The sequence below is a fragment of the Megalops cyprinoides genome, chromosome 25 (genome assembly GCF_013368585.1).
Source record: "Megalops cyprinoides isolate fMegCyp1 chromosome 25, fMegCyp1.pri, whole genome shotgun sequence".
Classification (NCBI taxonomy): Eukaryota; Metazoa; Chordata; class Actinopteri; order Elopiformes; family Megalopidae; genus Megalops; species Megalops cyprinoides.
The window spans coordinates 1,110,057-1,129,268 of NC_050607.1; the positions used below are offsets into that span (position 1 = coordinate 1,110,057).

The window sequence follows — 19,212 nt, forward strand, 5'->3', positions numbered from 1 at the left end:
TGTGTGTGTGAGTGTGAGTGTGTGTGTGTGAGTGTGCGTGTGTGTGTGCGTGCGTGTGTGTGAGTGTGAGTGTGTGTGTGTGTGTGAGTGAGTGTGCGTGTGTGTGTGTGAGTGAGTGTGCGTGTGTGAGTGTGTGTGAGTGAGTGTGCGTGTGTGTGAGTGTGAGTGTGTGTGTGTGAGTGAGTGTGTGTGTGTGTGTGTGTGCGTGAGTGTGCGTGTGTGTGAGTGTGCGTGCGTGTGTGTGTGTGTGTGTGTGTGTGTGTGTGTGTGAGTGTGAGTGTGCGTGTGTGTGTGTGAGTGAGTGTGCGTGAGTGAGTGTGCGTGTGTGTGAGTGTGCGCGTGTGTGTGTGTGTGTGTGTGTGTGTGTGTGTGTGAGTGTGAGTGTGCGTGTGTGTGTGTGAGTGAGTGTGCGTGTGTGTGTGTGAGTGAGTGTTGGGGGTGGAGTATGAGCTGGCTGTGTGTAGGGGGCGGTCCCTGTCTGGTTTCTGCTCTCCAGCCAGTATATTCACCTATTTTTCCCAGCTGAACGTACCAGTCTAACCTGCCCTTCTGCTCCTCTCCGGAGCACAGAGTGGTGGAGAGAGTGAGAGGAGTCTGCCCCAGCTGCCTTACAAACCCCCAGGGAAACAAAGGAGCGGGAGACGGACGGCACGCGCGCGCTTAGACTCACACACACACACACGCACACGTGCTCACACACACACACGCTCACACACACCACTCGGGAGGACAGCTCGGCTGGCGCTCTCCGTGTCTCTGCAGCGGTGGGAGGAAGCGGATCTCGGGGCTGCGTTCGCGTGCTCCTGTCCCTCTGATGGGGACAGCGGCGTCTGGCTGCACCCGGCGCGCTCGGCCCAGACATGGGCGGCTGTCACAGCTACATCAGCAGCGGCAGCAGGGAGGGGGACACCGCCTCCAAGGCTGAGGAATTCTCTGACATCACCGGACACAACCTGTGAGTAGCGTTTGTTTCCCTTCAGGCAGCTTTAGAGACACAGGTGCCTCTCAGGCTGCTGCTGTTCCTCTCACTGCTCTCAGGGCTTAATCCCCAAACGTGCTCAGTAAGACCGCGCAGGAGCGCTCTGTGTCTGAGCGACGATGCTAACGATGCTAACTGCAGTAAAGTTGTGTTGTGAACGTATGCTATTTTGTTCGGAGAGTTTATTACTACGTGTTTGACAGTCTCACCTGCCTGCAGCCTTCTGTAAGGTACAGCAGCTGAAATACTTTCCCTTATCCCCTACTCTACCCTAAGAGACAGTGCCTGCTGTCCTCACCCACCCGAGTGGAAAACTCCCAGAGAACCTAAACTGCACTCATCAGAGAGGAAAACTCCCAGAGAACCTAAACTGCACTCATCAGAGAGGAAAACACAGTACAACAAAGTTTACAGTTAAGGGAAGTGATGTTTGCAGAATGCTGAGAGTTAGAATATACATCAGTGTTCATCCTGTGCCGAACAAACTAAAACAGTCCCCTGTAAGGTTTGTTTTTTTACGTGGTCAGCCTGATTAACGAGCACAGGAGAAGGGCTCGCCTTCACCTCCCGCCGGAGGGTGAAGGGCACATTTTTGTGTGATCATATCAGCTGTGGTGAATTCCTCATGTTGTGATGTTCAAGAGCAGGAAGTGGGTCTGGACTGTGGCCTTCAAACTAAGGCGGGGGGGGCAGTGGCAGAGTTGGGGTGGTGGAGCGGTTGTTGGGGGCTTGGGGTCAGAGGAACAGGATGGGGGGGGTAAAGCTGAATTTAGCACAGCCAGTCTGGAGACTGTACTCCTCTGTCTGACTGTATATATGGGAGAAATCACTGATCTCGATGAGTTGTGTCTCTGTCTTCCTAATGAGTCCTGAATATGTACCATTGCAAATTTGGAGTTTTAAACTGAATGAAAAAAACACCCGCCCCACACACACACACACATGCTCTCACACTCACACACACACACACACACACACACACACATGCTCTCACACATACACACACTCACATGCTCTCACACACACACGCACGCATGCACGGCCACACACACACACATGCTCTCACACATACACACACTCACATGCTCTCACACACACACGCACGCACACACACACACACAGATCCAGGCGTGCAGTGTCTCGTGCCGCTGTGTACTTGCAAGTGGTCCTTTTGTTTCCTGTACTGCTGTGAGTGAGCACACCTGTTGTCCGGCTTTTGTGCACCTGTCTGCTAATGGGGGGGGGCTGGGACAGAGATGAGCCTCCTGCCGGAGAGCACAATGGCGGCGGCATGTGGCAGAGCCACCCTCCCCTCACTCCCAGGGGAGATTACCTCACACAGGAGGGACTCTCAGCGGCCCAATGGCACAAAGGCTGCTATCACAGGCTGCAAGGTCACTCCCGCCACCCCCCCCCCACACACACACACACACGCACACACTCATGTACACACTCACGCACACACACATACAGTCATCACAGAAAGTGAAGGCCAGCATTGACGCTACCAGCATGTGCAGATACCATAACTTTCCCTTGGGAAAAGGGACAGGACAAAAACAAAGTGGAGCCATGTATTCACCAAGGAAAAAAGCGTATGTCCCACTTTGCATAAATGCAAATCTGTCTGTCCTCGTGTCCAACCGCAAAACGAGATGCTTTCCTCGAGACGAGGAGCACGCGGCACAGTGACAGAGAGGGAGAGCAGTGTGAAAAGCGTGTAGTGTCAGGTTTCCAGGATGGGACGGTATCCGCTGAAGGGTTCCCAGGCTGTGATGTGTAAACATTTCTGACATTTTGAGCCCACACGGATACGCATCCGTCTTGTTTTACTGTTCAACACGCCCACTTGTTGTCTCTGCAGCAAACTAACACGTCTCCGCTTGGCAAAACGATCATTTCCTGAGGCACAGAAATGAAAGTCAATATGCGGAAGCTGTAACTCTGGAGAACCGAAATGTGTAACTATGTACACATGCAGAAGGCAATCCCATTTGACATACTGTATCTGATATGGTGCTATCAAAAGAATTGCCCCAGAGTGCATGTCATGTAAGCAATTTAATTCAAGATGAATGTTCAGCAGTGAGAGTTGTGAACAGAATGGCCAATTATGTACATGTAGTAAGATGTACATGATATTGCATTTTAGAAGACACACAAATACACAAGATGAGGGGGCCTGAGTCCTGAGCGGGGCCTCTGTGCTGAGTGGGGCCTGAGTGCTGAGCAGGGCCTCTGGGCTGAGCAGGGCCTGAGTGCTGAGCGGGTTCTGAGTGCTGAGTGGGGCCTGAGTGCTGAGTCAGGCCTCTGTGCTGAGCAGAGCCTCTGTGCTGAGCAGGGCTTCTGGGCTGAGCAGGGTCTGAGTGCTGAGCGGGGTCTGAGTACTGAGCGGGGTCTGAGTACTGAGCAGGGCCACTGTGCACTGGTGTATGTACAGCAGATGCTGAGGTGGATATGGGATTTTTATGGCATGTAGCAGGAAGGAGACTCATGAAAAAGTAAAAGACCAAACAGGAATCCAGGAGGCCCCCCGTGCTGTAAATGACTGATAGCCGAGATATGGTGGCAGAACAAGTTAACATGAACATCAGCACTGAAGCAGCACTCAAGGCCTCTAAACTCTTCTTTTGGATTTAAGAAAAGATTTGGGGTGAATTTAGGATAAACTGTGACATCCCATCCCAGAACCCCGAGGGACACAGATGTGCAATTTTATGTTTTATTAGAGTTTAGTAACAGACACCTTCTGGTCACATTGGTAATAACATGCCATTCCCAGCAATCAAAATAATAATACTATGCAACCCACAAGATCCATAACGCACCAAATGTTCCAGCGACCTTCCAAAAATCTCTGTAACCGTTTTTACATTGACAGAAGGCCTTTCAACAGCAGCAATGTGAATTAGAAACAAGGTACCACAGATGGTATCGTTAAAGTGATGAGTTAGCCTTTAAAAGAAAACGATTACGGTCTTGCCAGAAATTATGTTGCACTTTCTGGATGTCCTCAAAAAGATTTTTCAACGCTGGAATGGAAATGATGTTCCTTAAAGCCAAACTGAGAAACCCATTTCAAACTGTAGCCCAACACCTGCCAATTACACCAGTTACATCACAGCCTCTTCACATTACCAACAGAAAATGTGTCAGTTAGTCCTGCATCTAACTGTTTCTCTACTCCATAATCCCACTACATTCTTAGAACAGGAATAAATAATGATGGGTTCTCCACCCTAAAACTGTGTTTTCTGTATGTTTCAGTATATACATCTGATTCAAGAACAGAAACAAATAACCTGTAAATGTACAATTCATCCCAGTATAGTCAAATCTGCATCACAGCACTTTAAAGGTCTTGCAATTCACATTCTCTTCCTTCAGCTAAACTTCCTTCACTGCAACACAGCAGTGAAATGAAAATAAGCATGGTCTTACCTGCTGTGGCATCGTCTGGACTGTCTGAATGTCGGTGGAATATTTATTGAACTGCTGCAAATTAAATGTTGTGAAATTAGCTCTTGACTGGCATGCCTACATCACCCTTTGACCTACCCCAGCAGAAACATGACTTACACATCTCTTACACAGATCTCAGGTCCTCTTAAGATCCTCCACCAGTGCAACCTCAGACTATTACAATAAACATGTATCGCAACATGAATTTGAAAACATCCAAAGTCACCCTTATGTCAAACACTGACATTAAAAATATTATTCCTCTCCCGCGATTAGCAGCACCCCTTTCACTGCACACAAGCTCTATCACCACAGCAGGGAAACAATCAAAATAACCATGGTCTTACCTGTCGTTTCATCTTCTCCATTGTCTGGTCATCGGTGGGACGTTGGTCGTAGAGCTGGAAATTGAATGCCTGAAAACTATCAAACAGCCCACAACAACATAAAACTTCCACTAACCACAAGACCAGCAGGGCCTCAGACCTCTCGCTCACACTGATCTCAGTGTCATAACTTCCACTAATCATGAATTCTGCACCACAACTCACACACATATAGGAGCAGCCAAGATCTTCCTGAGCCGATGATTCCAGACTCACAGCATCTCTCCACTTTGCTTTATCTAGCTGTTTCAGTTCAATAAGAGACATCCAATCGGTGGCTCTGTCATGCCTTAGCTCCTCCCCCAGGCGTTCCGCACACTGTGGCTGTATCCCTGCTCATCCAGCCCGTCTCTCTTCACTTCCTGTCTCTCTGCGCAGCCACGCTACCTCAAGCCTCTCAAATATTCCCTCCAATCAGCTCAGACTACATTATTATGTGATATATTACAAGCAGGAAAAGACCAAACTGCAGCCGAAGAGAGACATTTTCATGCAAAACGACCATCCACTTTCAAACTGAAGTTTAAAAGGTAATAGTAGGAAAAACGGAAACATACCTCACAAATGATTTTCAAAAAATGCAAAAAAAGCAGTAATACAATGTAAACTTTCACAAGAATAAACCATACAATGCTACACAATTAAGAAAACAAGAAGAGAAGCATTCTAAACCTCTGTCAGCTCCTGCCACTCCCCCTGAACCCTCTACACCTGTCCTCAGAGACAATACATGGCCACCACTGCAAACATCACAAAGTTTCCAAAGAGCAACTCACTGGTGGCTCAATTCATGCTCAGCTGACTGTGTGACCACTGTGCTCCCTGGAACTCCTCCAGCTGTCTGTAGGTGAAGGTTCTTGCCGTTCCTTGTGAAGTCTGCCTGGTTCCCTCAGCATCTTCTTGCACATCCGCTGTAGGCTGGCAGCAGCATGGCAGCGTGGGGGCGCCGGGCTCCACCTTCTGCTTCTGCTTTCTCTGGCTGCTCTCAGCAAGGCTGTGTAATGCCTGCACTTGTAGCCTGTGTGATCTTCTGCATCCAATCTGCTGAATACTGCTCTGGAACAACACTATTGCAGTGGTGAGAGCGGACCGATCCTGAGTAGATGAATCCCTGAAATGCCTCCCTGAAAACCTCTCACACAACGTAATTTCCAACCAGATCGGTCCCTCCGGTAGGAACTCATACCATATACCTGGTGCGTCTTTTCAGTCCTGAAGCGGCCAGTCCTGGCATTGTGGGTTTTCCCATACAACAAAGAGAATACAATGTGAAAATCTACCTCCTTTGGCCAAAGTCTTGCATCAGAACAGCTGCCCCACTGCACAGCTCCAATCATGGCCACTTCTGTGCAGAGGCTGTACGTTTCTGCAGAGTTCAGCTTCCTCTCCTCAGGGGCTGGTATCTATCAGCAAGCTGTATGAAGAGCCTGAGGGCTGGATCTCATTTTGGAGGGGGTGGGGGGGAACCACAGACACTTCACTCACCTGACCCAGACGCACCTCAGCTATACCTGGGCTAATTCATCCACTGCGTCACGTCACAAACTTCCTGTCACTCAGTCCAGAGAAACTGAATGTGTTTCCTACCACTGTAGACTCCTGGACGTATTTGCAGTAACTACCGCACGGACACCAACTTTTTCCTGGCTACTCATTCCAGAGGGGTAGGCAACATGGTGCCCTCAACCTGTGAGCAGGAGTGAAGAGCATCCCAACAAGAACCAATGTCTGTTCCTCAAGCGTTACAGCCTCCGAGTCATTACCGTACCCACCGCTGATAACAACCCCTTTCTCTCCAACGTTACTTTCCCAGCTTGATACTCTATAACCTACATGCAGCTTTTGCAGGCCATCAGCTGATGAATCTTCACTCATCTCTTCCGTAGGGATGCACTGGTTGCTGCTGTTTCAGGATAGATTCCAGCTCTGTCCACATTGACAGCACAGAGGTGTATCGCCTCTCAGAGGGTCTGGACTCTAAATGAGGAGGGGGGTCATGTAGATTTTCAGTTTTTAGGTTTGTTGCTGTGAGACCTTCATGGGCTGCACCTCACAGTGATGCGTTACAGGCTTTCTTACAAAAGATCCTCCCCTTTCACTCCGCTGAGTTCCTCTCATGACACTTTCTTCAAAACAGCCTCCTACCAATTCGAGGCCTGTGCCTCTGTCACCTGCTGTAGCCTCCTCTGGGTGCCGGGATGGAGGTGGGAGGTTGACTGCAGAGCTGGATACCGAATGCCCTGAAACGAAGTCTTCAGCTCCAAACTGCAGCTTAACCCGTCCACCAATCACGGCAACACCATGCAGACTCATCCCTCACACTGACCTCAACTTCGCCTGCTGATAGAAAGAGCAAAAATCCTGCCCGAATCAACAATTCCATAATTCAGCAACCAACACTGTTTACAACAATCCACAGACAAGAAATAATGCAAGACACAGCAGAGACAGTAAAGGCTGATTCTGGAGCGATTTGCTGAAATTTATAATCAGCCATTTGTCCATATTGAAAGTTTCTGAACCTGTGCTCTACAGCAGCCTCTTTCTTACCTGAAGGTGTTTCCTGAACTGCACAGCATCAGGCGCGTCCATTCAGTCCAAGACTCGGTGTCAGAGTTGAGCTTCACCAAAGCTGTGATAGGAGCTCCGACGGTGTGACTCTCGTGTCTGTGATCTGATTAACCACATGGCGGATCGATGTGGATTCTAGACTGCAAAGGGCAGTTACTGTACGTGTTCGGGAGATCAGCGTTTCAGATACACCCAGGGCTGGCGTGTTTCATTAGTCTGAAATATGGAAAATCCAGCTGGTGCAAATAACTTGACATTACCACATTTTAATGAAGGAATTCAACATTTTAATGCTCTTAATTTCTTTGTTTAGTTGATTTTCATTGCATCTCAAAAACTGTGTGACTATCACAAGGAAGCAGGTCTGCGCTGCAATGAGAAGTAAACTGCAATTTAATACTTGTACGAAACACAGTTACAAACAGCTGGCAGATATGCTAAAACAAACAGCGGCCAGACCTGACAGTCACATCAGACTTGAAAATCCTGACCAGTGCACCCCTACTTCAAACCAGCTACAAACATGCACAGCTTCATAAATCATATTGAATATGATATGACATATTCAATCAAACAGCAAGTCTGCATATTTCAAGCATCACCACATCATCAACCCAGCAAAACAGATGCAAACATCTAGCAGAAATAAAGCATCATATCTCTGTATCACGTCATCAGTCCAGCGATGAACAGGCACCACAACATCACTGCAAGAACTCAACTCTTACTTCTATCCATTCAATGAAAACCTTTACTTTCATGCACAGGGACCACTGATATTAACATTAGTGCACATTCAATAACCATCAAAACCGGCATTACAATGCTACTGCGATATTCTAAAAGCCTTAACTTCACACTCTGATGTCTAACCATCATTCCTCTGCTACAGTTCTACTCTGCTATCAGCAACACCCTTCTCTAGGCAACAAACCAGCAGAGAAATGAAGATAACCATGGTCTTACCTGCTGTCTGGTTGTCAGTCACATGTTGATTGAAGAGCTGGAAATTGAAAGCCCTGATTCTAACTCTACCACTTCGCACTGACATATAACCTTCTACTAATCACTACAGCAGCAGGGGTAACAGCATAGCTTCAAACTCTAATACCCTTACGCTCAAAACTGACATTGCAACAAACTATGAAATCCACAACATAAGCACTTGTACAGAAAGAAATAAGATGCAATCTCAGCAGATCATCATCAGATCACCAAATCTTTAACCCAGCAATATACTTGTAAAATCCAAGCATCAGGTCATCACATCATCATAATATCTGTAATTCAGCTACAAACAAGCATATTTCATCATCATCAGATCAGCACAGCTCTAGTACAGCAAAATACATGCACAATTCAAGCATCGCATCACAGCATCACATGATCAATCCAGCAACAATCACACAGAATTCAAGTATCACATGATCAATCCAGCAGCAATCACACAGAATTCAGGCATCACATGATCAATCCAGCAACAATCACACAGAATTCAGGCATCACATGATCAATCCAGCAACAATCACACAGAATTCAGGCATTACATTACAGGATCATCACATCATCACATCTTCTGTCCAGCAAAAAACAAGCACAACATCAGCAAAGTTCATAAATCACTATACAGAAATAGCCAAATAGCCAAATTTCTCCTTTTTCCCTACAGTGGAAATCTTTATGCCAAAACCAGCTGTCCTCAAATATTAACATTAGCTGAAATCCAACAGCCATCAAGCAGAAGTCTACATTTCACAGTTAATACTACAATCTAAAGGCCGTCACACCTGGAACCTCTCCTCCTATGCTACAGTTCTACTCTGCTATCAGCAACACCCTTCTCTAGGCAGCAAACCAGCAGGGAAATGAAGATAACCATGGTCTTACCTGCTGTCTGGTTGTCAGTCACATGTTGATTGAAGAGCTGGAAACTGAAAGCCCTGAAACTAACTCTACCACATTACGCTACAACACAAACTTCCACTAATCACTGCAACAGCAGCAGCAGCAGCATAGCCTCAAACTCTAATACCCTTACACTAAACTCAGCCTGACATTGCCAAAATCTATTAAATCTATAACACAAACACTTGTACAGAAAGAAATAATATTCAATCTGACAAAAACATCATCAGATCACCAAAACCTTACTCCGGCAACATGCTTGCCAAGTTCAAGTATCATGTCATCACATCATAACATCTGTAATTCTGCTGCAAACATCCATATTTCATCATCATCAGATCAGCACAGCTCTAATACAGTAAAATACACGCATAATTCCAGCATCGCATCACAGCATCACATGATCAATCCAGCAACAATCACACAGAATTCAGGCATTACATTACAGCATCATCACATCATCACATCTTCAATCCAGCAAAAATATGCACAACATCAGCAAAGTTCATACAGCACATCACAGCATCACAGCTCTACATCGGTAAAAAATGTGCAAATAAATCACTATACAGAAATAGCCAAATAGCCAAATTTCTCCTTTTTTCCTACAGTGGAAATCTTTATGCCAAAACCAGCTGTCCTCAAATATTAACATTAGCTGAAATCCAACAGCCATCAAACAGAAGTCGACATTTCACAGTTAATACTACAATCTAAAGGCCGTCACACCTGGAACCTCTCCTCCTATGCTACAGTTCTACTCTGCTATCAGCAACACCCTTCTCTAGGCAACAAACCAGCAGGTAAATGAAGATAACCATGGTCTTACCTGCTGTCTGGTTGTCAGTCACATGTTGATTGGAGAGCTGGAAATTGAAAGCCCTGAAACTAACTCTACCACATTACGCTACAACACAAACTTCCACTAATCACTGCAACAGCAGCAGCAGCAGCATAGCCTCAAACTCATCCTTTACACTGAGCTCACCCTGACCTCTGAACTTCCTCTAGTTGTGAAATCAGCAGTAAAGCTCTAGTACGGCAACGGCCAAGACCCACTCTAAAACACTCAGTTATCACACTATAATTAATCAAATAATAATTAATCATTGTAATTAATCATATAATAATTCAATAATCACAGCACCATGCTTTTAATCCATCATTAAAGCTAATTTAAAACATTACAAAACAATTTCAGATGACCTTTAATCCAGCAAAACATGTGCACAACTCCAGCATCTTCAGATCACCACATATTAAACCAGCAGCAGCAGAAATCAAACATCACATTACAGCATCATCAGCTCATCACAGTTTCAAACCAGCAGCAAGCTGTTAGGGGTGCACTGATACAGAGATTTTCAGGGCCGAAGTAATACCAGAAAATATGAACGCTAAGATGTGATATGATAAATATGAAAAAAGCATTATGTTACGTTCACTCATTGCAGTACAACGTCAACTTCTCAGGATTCGTTCTTGTTCCAATTCATTGCTCTGCTGATTGTACCAAATTGTACCAATTTCAAAATGACTCAGACTTCAGCGTTAACAGGATGGGAAACGCGCAGACCCTGCCTGTATCTGAAACGCTGATCTCCCGGACATGTGCAGTGGCTGCTCTTGGTGATTTGGGATCTGCATGGATCCTCCGTGTGGTTAAGCAGAACCCGGCATCGGAGCTCCTATCACAGCTTTGGTGAAGCTCACCTCTGACACCGAGTCTTGGACTGAATGGACGCGCCTGATGCTGTGCAGTTCAGGAAACACCTTCAGGTGAGAAAGAGGCTGCTGTAGAGCACAGATTCAGTGCAGTTAATCGAATGTGCAAAAGCTGCAGAAAGTCATCAGCATTGACTCTAAATGGCTAATGATACACTTAATTCCACTATGGTTTGCATTATTTTTTACCTGTGGATGGTGCATTTTATCCCTTTTTCTGTTTTGATACGATGGGAGGGCACCTTCTCCCAGAGACACTTAGCGAGGCAGTGAATCAACAACCAACACAAACGCCTGCAGAGCAGCAGCAGCGCCCCACAATACAGGCACCTACACACCATGCAGCAAAACCCATCAGTGACTCCTGTCTTACCAATCTATGGCAAGATAAACTGCCCAGTACACTTTCAAACAAAGCAAAGCTGATGTGACACAACCGATTCAGGCAAATCTTCCGAATGCTGTACAATTGCGTCGGTGTGAAATCCACTCCATCCCATTTGAGTTAAGCGAGATTCCCGATCCAGTCCTACGTTCCCTGCCGTGTGTTAGATCCACCCGAGAGAGTTGCACAGGCTGAGTTCCCTGTGCTGCCGCTGCCTCCGTCTCCCACAGCATCCCGGCTCCTCCTGCTGCCGTGTGTCTGGAAGCAGCTTAAATTCACACCCCAACCAGCCTGTTAGCCAGTGCGTGTCTCTGGTTTATCACATGCTACTGAGCCACCGACCGCAGCCCAGCTTCATATGATCCTGTCCTTCACCCTCTGCTCACACTCAACCCTGACAAAGAGAAAAAGCACACAACACAACAACATCAGCTTTCAGGAGGCTAAATCATACAATCATACAAGCTGAAGATAAAATGTTTATTCACAAAGGCAAAGGAATTAAGCAACTGAGCTTTGAATATGAGTACAATTCTAACAATTCAGCACTCCATGAAACTAAATCCATGGATAGGATCACTGTAGTAGCAAATCAGTACTAAATAAAAACTCAGTCTTACCAGAAACTTGCCGTTCCTTGTGAAGTCTGCCTGGTTCCCTCAGCATCTTCTTGCACATCCGCTGTAGGCTGGCAGCAGCATGGCAGCGTGGGGTCACCGGGCTCCACCTTCTGCTTCTGCTTTCTCTGGCTGCTCTCAGCAAGGCTGCGTAATGCCTGCACTTGTAGCCTGTGTGATCTTCTGCATCCAATCTGCTGAATACTGCCCTGGAACAACACTATTGCAGTGGTGAGAGCGGACCGATCCTGAGTAGATGAATCCCTGAAACGCCTCCCTGAAAACCTCTCACACAACGTAATTTCCAACCAGATCGGTCCCTCCGGTGGGAACTCATACCATATACCTGGTGCGTCTTTTCAGTCCTGAAGCGGCCAGTCCTGGCATTGTGGGTTTTCCCATACAACAAAGAGAATACAATGTGAAAATCTACCTCCTTTGGCCAAAGTCTTGCATCAGAACAGCTGCCCCACTGCACAGCTCCAATCATGGCCACTTCTGTGCAGAGGCTGTACGTTTCTGCAGAGTTCAGCTTCCTCTCCTCAGGGGCTGGTATCTATCAGCAAGCTGTATGAAGAGCCTGAGGGCTGGATCTCATTTTGGAGGGGGTGGGGGGGAACCACAGACACTTCACTCACCTGACCCAGACGCACCTCAGCTATACCTGGGCTAATTCATCCACTGCGTCACGTCACGAACTTCCTGTCACTCAGTCCAGAGAAACTGAATGTGTTTCCTACCACTGTAGACTCCTGGACGTATTTGCAGTAACTACAGCACGGACACCAACATTTTCCTGGCTACTCATTCCAGAGGGGTAGGCAACATGGTGCCCTCAACCTGTGAGCAGGAGTGAAGAGCATCCCAACAAGAACCAATGTCTGTTCCTCAAGTGTTACAGCCTCCGAGTCATTACCGTACCCACCGCTGATAACAACCCCTTTCTCTCCAACGTTACTTTCCCAGCTTGATACTCTATAACCTACATGCAGCTTTTGCAGGCCATCAGCTGCTGTAGGTGTCAGCCAGCCCATCCTCCTTAGCCCCCAGAGTCCTCCACAGGGAGGGGTCTGTCTGAACCATTATGAGTAACATGTGACCCAGTGTCCATAACACACCACATTTACGAATTACCGCATGTACCAACCGCTGTTTATTACTGTTTGGAGATGAATCTTCACTCATCTCTTCCGTAGGGATGCACTGGTTGCTGCTGTTTCAGGATAGATTCCAGCTCTGTCCACATTGACAGCACAGAGGTGTATCGCCTCTCAGAGGGTCTGGACTCTAAATGAGGAGGGGGGTCATGTAGATTTTCAGTTTTTAGGTTTTTTGCTGTGAGACCTTCATGGGCTGCAGCTCACAGTGATGCGTTACAGGCTTTCTTACAAAAGATCCTCCCCTTTCACTCCGCTGAGTTCCTCTCATGACACTTTCTTCCAACCGGCCTCCTACCAATTCGAGGCCTGTGCCTCTGTCACCTGCTGTAGCCTCCTCTGGGTGCCGGGATGGAGGTGGGAGGTTGACTGCAGAGCTGGATACCGAATGCCCTGAAACGAAGTCTTCAGCTCCAAACTGCAGCTTAACCCATCCACCAATCACGGCAACAACATGCAGACTCACCCCTCACACTGACCTCCACTTCGCCTGCTGATAGAAAGAGCAAAAATCCTGCCCGAATCAACAATTCCATAATTCAGCAACCAACACTGTTTACAACAATCCACAGACAAGAAATAATGCAAGACACAGCAGAGACAGTAAAGGCTGATTCTGGAGCGATTTGCTGAAATTTATAATCAGCCATTTGTCCATATTGAAAGTTTCTGAACCTGTGCTCTACAGCAGCCTCTTTCTTACCTGAAGGTGTTTCCTGAACTGCACAGCATCAGGCGCGTCCATTCAGTCCAAGACTCGGTGTCAGAGGTGAGCTTCACCAAAGCTGTGATAGGAGCTCCGACGGTGTGACTCTCGTGTCTGTGATCTGATTAACCACATGGCGGATCGATGTGGATTCTAGACTGCAAAGGGCAGTTACTGTACGTGTTCGGGAGATCAGCGTTTCAGATACACCCAGGGCTGGCGTGTTTCATTAGTCTGAAATATGGAAAATCCAGCTGGTGCAAATAACTTGACATTACCACGTTTTAATGAAGGAATTCAACATTTTAATGCTCTTAATTTCTTTGTTTAGTTGATTTTCATTGCATCTCAAAAACTGTGTGACTATCGCAAGGAAGCAGGTCTGCGCTGCAATGAGAAGTAAACTGCAATTTAATACTTGTACGAAACACAGTTACAAACAGCTGGCAGATATGCTAAAACAAACAGCGGCCAGACCTGACAGTCACATCAGACTTGAAAATCCTGACCAGTGCACCCCTACTTCAAACCAGCTACAAACATGCACAGCTTCATAAATCATATTGAATATGATATGACATATTCAATCAAACAGCAAGTCTGCATATTTCAAGCATCACCACATCATCAACCCAGCAAAACAGATGCAAACATCTAGCAGAAATAAAGCATCATATCTCTGTATCACGTCATCAGTCCAGCGATGAACAGGCACCACAACATCACTGCAAGAACTCAACTCTTACTTCTATCCATTCAATGAAAACCTTTACTTTCATGCACAGGGACCACTGATATTAACATTAGTGCACATTCAATAACCATCAAAACCGGCATTACAATGCTACTGCGATATTCTAAAAGCCTTAACTTCACACTCTGATGTCTAACCATCATTCCTCTGCTACAGTTCTACTCTGCTATCAGCAACACCCTTCTCTAGGCAGCAAACCAGCAGGGAAATGAAGATAACCATGGTCTTACCTGCTGTCTGGTTGTCAGTCACATGTTGATTGAAGAGCTGGAAATTGAAAGCCCTGATTCTAACTCTACCACTTCGCACTGACATATAACCTTCTACTAATCACTACAGCAGCAGGGGTAACAGCATAGCTTCAAACTGTAATACCCTTACGCTCAAAACTGACATTGCAACAAACTATGAAATCCACAACATAAGCACTTGTACAGAAAGAAATAAGATGCAATCTCAGCAGATCATCATCAGATCACCAAATCTTTAACCCAGCAATATACTTGTAAAATCCAAGCATCAGGTCATCACATCATCATAATATCTGTAATTCAGCTACAAACAAGCATATTTCATCATCATCAGATCAGCACAGCTCTAGTACAGCAAAATACATGCACAATTCAAGCATCGCATCACAGCATCACATGATCAATCCAGCAACAATCACACAGAATTCAAGTATCACATGATCAATCCAGCAGCAATCACACAGAATTCAGGCATCACATGATCAATCCAGCAACAATCACACAGAATTCAGGCATCACATGATCAATCCAGCAACAATCACACAGAATTCAGGCATTACATTACAGGATCATCACATCATCACATCTTCTGTCCAGCAAAAAACAAGCACAACATCAGCAAAGTTCATAAATCACTATACAGAAATAGCCAAATAGCCAAATTTCTCCTTTTTTCCTACAGTGGAAATCTTTATGCCAAAACCAGCTGTCCTCAAATATTAACATTAGCTGAAATCCAACAGCCATCAAACAGAAGTCTACATTTCACAGTTAATACTACAATCTAAAGGCCGTCACATCTGGAACCTCTCCTCCTATGCTACAGTTCTACTCTGCTATCAGCAACACCCTTCTCTAGGCAGCAAACCAGCAGGGAAATGAAGATAACCATGGTCTTACCTGCTGTCTGGTTGTCAGTCACATGTTGATTGAAGAGCTGGAAACTGAAAGCCCTGAAACTAACTCTACCACATTACGCTACAACACAAACTTCCACTAATCACTGCAACAGCAGCAGCAGCAGCATAGCCTCAAACTCTAATACCCTTACACTAAACTCAGCCTGACATTGCCAAAATCTATTAAATCTATAACACAAACACTTGTACAGAAAGAAATAATATTCAATCTGACAAAAAACATCATCAGATCACCAAAACTTTACTCCAGCAACATGCTTGCCAAGTTCAAGTATCATGTCATCACATCATAACATCTGTAATTCTGCTGCAAACATCCATATTTCATCATCATCAGATGAGCACAGCTCCAATACAGTTAAATACATGCATAATTCCAGCATCACATCACAGCATCACATGATCAATCCAGCAGCAATCACACAGAATTCAAGTATCACATGATCAATCCAGCAGCAATCACACAGAATTCAAGTATCACATGATCAATCCAGCAACAATCACACAGAATTCAGGCATTACATTACAGGATCATCACATCTTCAATCCAGCAAAAATATGCACAACATCAGCAAAGTTCATACAGCACATCACAGCATCACAGCTCTAAATCAGTAAACAGTTGCAATAAAACTTTATACATTATACGTTATATGTATTCTGCCAATGGTGAAAATCGTTATGCCAACCCCAAATCTGTTCTTATTTTAAGATAAGCAGACATCCAACAACTATAAAACGAAAATCCGCATTTCACAGTTAATGCTACAATCTAAAGGCCGTGCCGTCACACCTGTAACCTCTCCTCCTCTGCTAACCAGCAAACCAGCAGAGAAATGAAGATAACCATGGTCTTACCTGCTGTCTGGTTGTCAGTCACATGTTGATTGGAGAGCTGGAAATTGAAAGCCCTGAAACTAACTCTACCACATTACGCTACAACACAAACTTCCACTAATCACTGCAACAGCAGCAGCAGCAGCATAGCCTCAAACTCATCCTTTACACTGAGCTCACCCTGACCTCTGAACTTCCTCTAGTTATGAAATCAGCAGTAAAGCTCTAGTACGGCAACGGCCAAGACCCCCTCTAAAACACTCAGTTATCACACTATAATTAATCAAATAATAATTAATCATTGTAATTAATCATATAATAATTCAATAATCACAGCACCATGCTTTTAATCCATCATTAAAGCTAATTTAAAACATTACAAAACAATTTCAGATGACCTTTAATCCAGCAAAACATGTGCACAACTCCAGCATCTTCAGATCACCACATATTAAACCAGCAGCAGCAGAAATCAAACATCACATTACAGCATCATCAGCTCATCACAGTTTCAAACCAGCAGCAAGCTGTTAGGGGTGCACTGATACAGAGATTTTCAGGGCCGAAGTAATACCAGAAAATATGAACGCTAAGATGTGATATGATAAATATGAAAAAAGCATTATGTTACGTTCACTCATTGCAGTACAAGATCAACTTCTCAGGATTCGTTCTTGTTCCAATTCATTGCTCTGCTGATTGTACCAAATTGTACCAATTTCAAAATGACTCAGACTTCAGCGTTAACAGGATGGGAAACGCGCAGACCCTGCCTGTATCTGAAACGCTGATCTCCCGGACATGTGCAGTGGCTGCTCTTGGTGATTTGGGATCTGCATGGATCCTCCGTGTGGTTAAGCAGAACCCGGCATCGGAGCTCCTATCACAGCTTTGGTGAAGCTCACCTCTGACACCGAGTCTTGGACTGAATGGACGCGCCTGATGCTGTGCAGTTCAGGAAACACCATCAGGTGAGAAAGAGGCTGCTGTAGAGCACAGATTCAGTGCAGTTAATCGAATGTGCAAAAGCTGCAGAAAGTCATCAGCATTGACTCTAAATGGCTAATGATACACTTAATTCCACTATGGTTTGCATTATTTTTTACCTGTGGATGGTGCATTTTATCCCTTTTTCTGTTTTGATACGATGGGAGGGCACCTTCTCCCAGAGACACTTAGCGAGGCAGTGAATCAACAACCAACACAAACGCCTGCAGAGCAGCAGCAGCGCCCCACAATACAGGCACCTACACACCATGCAGCAAAACCCATCAGTGACTCCTGTCTTACCAATCTATGGCAAGATAAACTGCCCAGTACACTTTCAAACAAAGCAAAGCTGATGTGACACAACCGATTCAGGCAAATCTTCCGAATGCTGTACAATTGCGTCGGTGTGAAATCCACTCCATCCCATTTGAGTTAAGCGAGATTCCCGATCCAGTCCTACGTTCCGTGCCGTGTGTTAGATCCACCCGAGAGAGTTGCACAGGCTGAGTTCCCTGTGCTGCCGCTGCCTCCGTCTCCCACAGCATCCCGGCTCCTCCTGCTGCCGTGTGTCTGGAAGCAGCTTAAATTCACACCCCAACCAGCCTGTTAGCCAGTGCGTGTCTCTGGTTCATCACATGCTACTGAGCCACCGACCGCAGCCCAGCTTCATATGATCCTGTCCTTCACCCTCTGCTCACACTCAACCCTGACAAAGAGAAAAAGCACACAACACAACAACATCAGCTTTCAGGAGGCTAAATCATACAATCATACAAGCTGAAGATAAAATGTTTATTCACAAAGGCAAAGGAATTAAGCAACTGAGCTTTGAATATGAGTACAATTCTAACAATTCAGCACTCCATGAAACTAAATCCATGGATAGGATCACTGTAGTAGCAAATCAGTACTAAATAAAAACTCAGTCTTACCAGAAACTTGCCGTTCCTTGTGAAGTCTGCCTGGTTCCCTCAGCATCTTCTTGCACATCCGCTGTAGGCTGGCAGCAGCATGGCAGCGTGGGGTCACCGGGCTCCACCTTCTGCTTCTGCTTTCTCTGGCTGCTCTCAGCAAGGCTGTGTAATGCCTGCACTTGTAGCCTGTGTGATCCTCTGCATCCAATCTGCTGAATACTGCTCTGGAACAACACTATTGCAGTGGTGAGAGCGGACCGATCCTGAGTAGATGAATCCCTGAAACGCCTCCCTGAAAACCTCTCACACAACGTAATTTCCAACCAGATCGGTCCCTCCGGTGGGAACTCATACCATATACCTGGTGCGTCTTTTCAGTCCTGAAGCGGCCAGTCCTGGCATTGTGGGTTTTCCCATACAACAAAGAGAATACAATGTGAAAATCTACCTCCTTTGGCCAAAGTCTTGCATTAGAACAGCTGCCCCACTGCACAGCTCCAATCATGGCCACTTCTGTGCAGAGGCTGTACGTTTCTGCAGAGTTCAGCTTCCTCTCCTCAGGGGCTGGTATCTATCAGCAAGCTGTATGAAGAGCCTGAGGGCTGGATCTCATTTTGGAGGGGGTGGGGGGGAACCACAGACACTTCACTCAC

At 45.8% G+C, this 19,212-nt stretch overlaps 1 protein-coding gene across 1 annotated transcript in view; it reads left to right on the top strand.

Annotated features, from left to right (window-relative positions):
• Positions 1–673: 673 nt before the first annotated feature.
• LOC118771799 (MOB kinase activator 2) overlaps positions 674–19,212 on the top strand; it is a 32,183-nt gene continuing 13,644 nt past the window's right edge. The window contains exon 1 of the mRNA XM_036519853.1: positions 674–955. Within this exon, the coding sequence (XP_036375746.1) occupies positions 861–955 (95 nt within the window). The 5' untranslated portion in view covers positions 674–860. The remainder of the gene's footprint in view (positions 956–19,212) is intronic.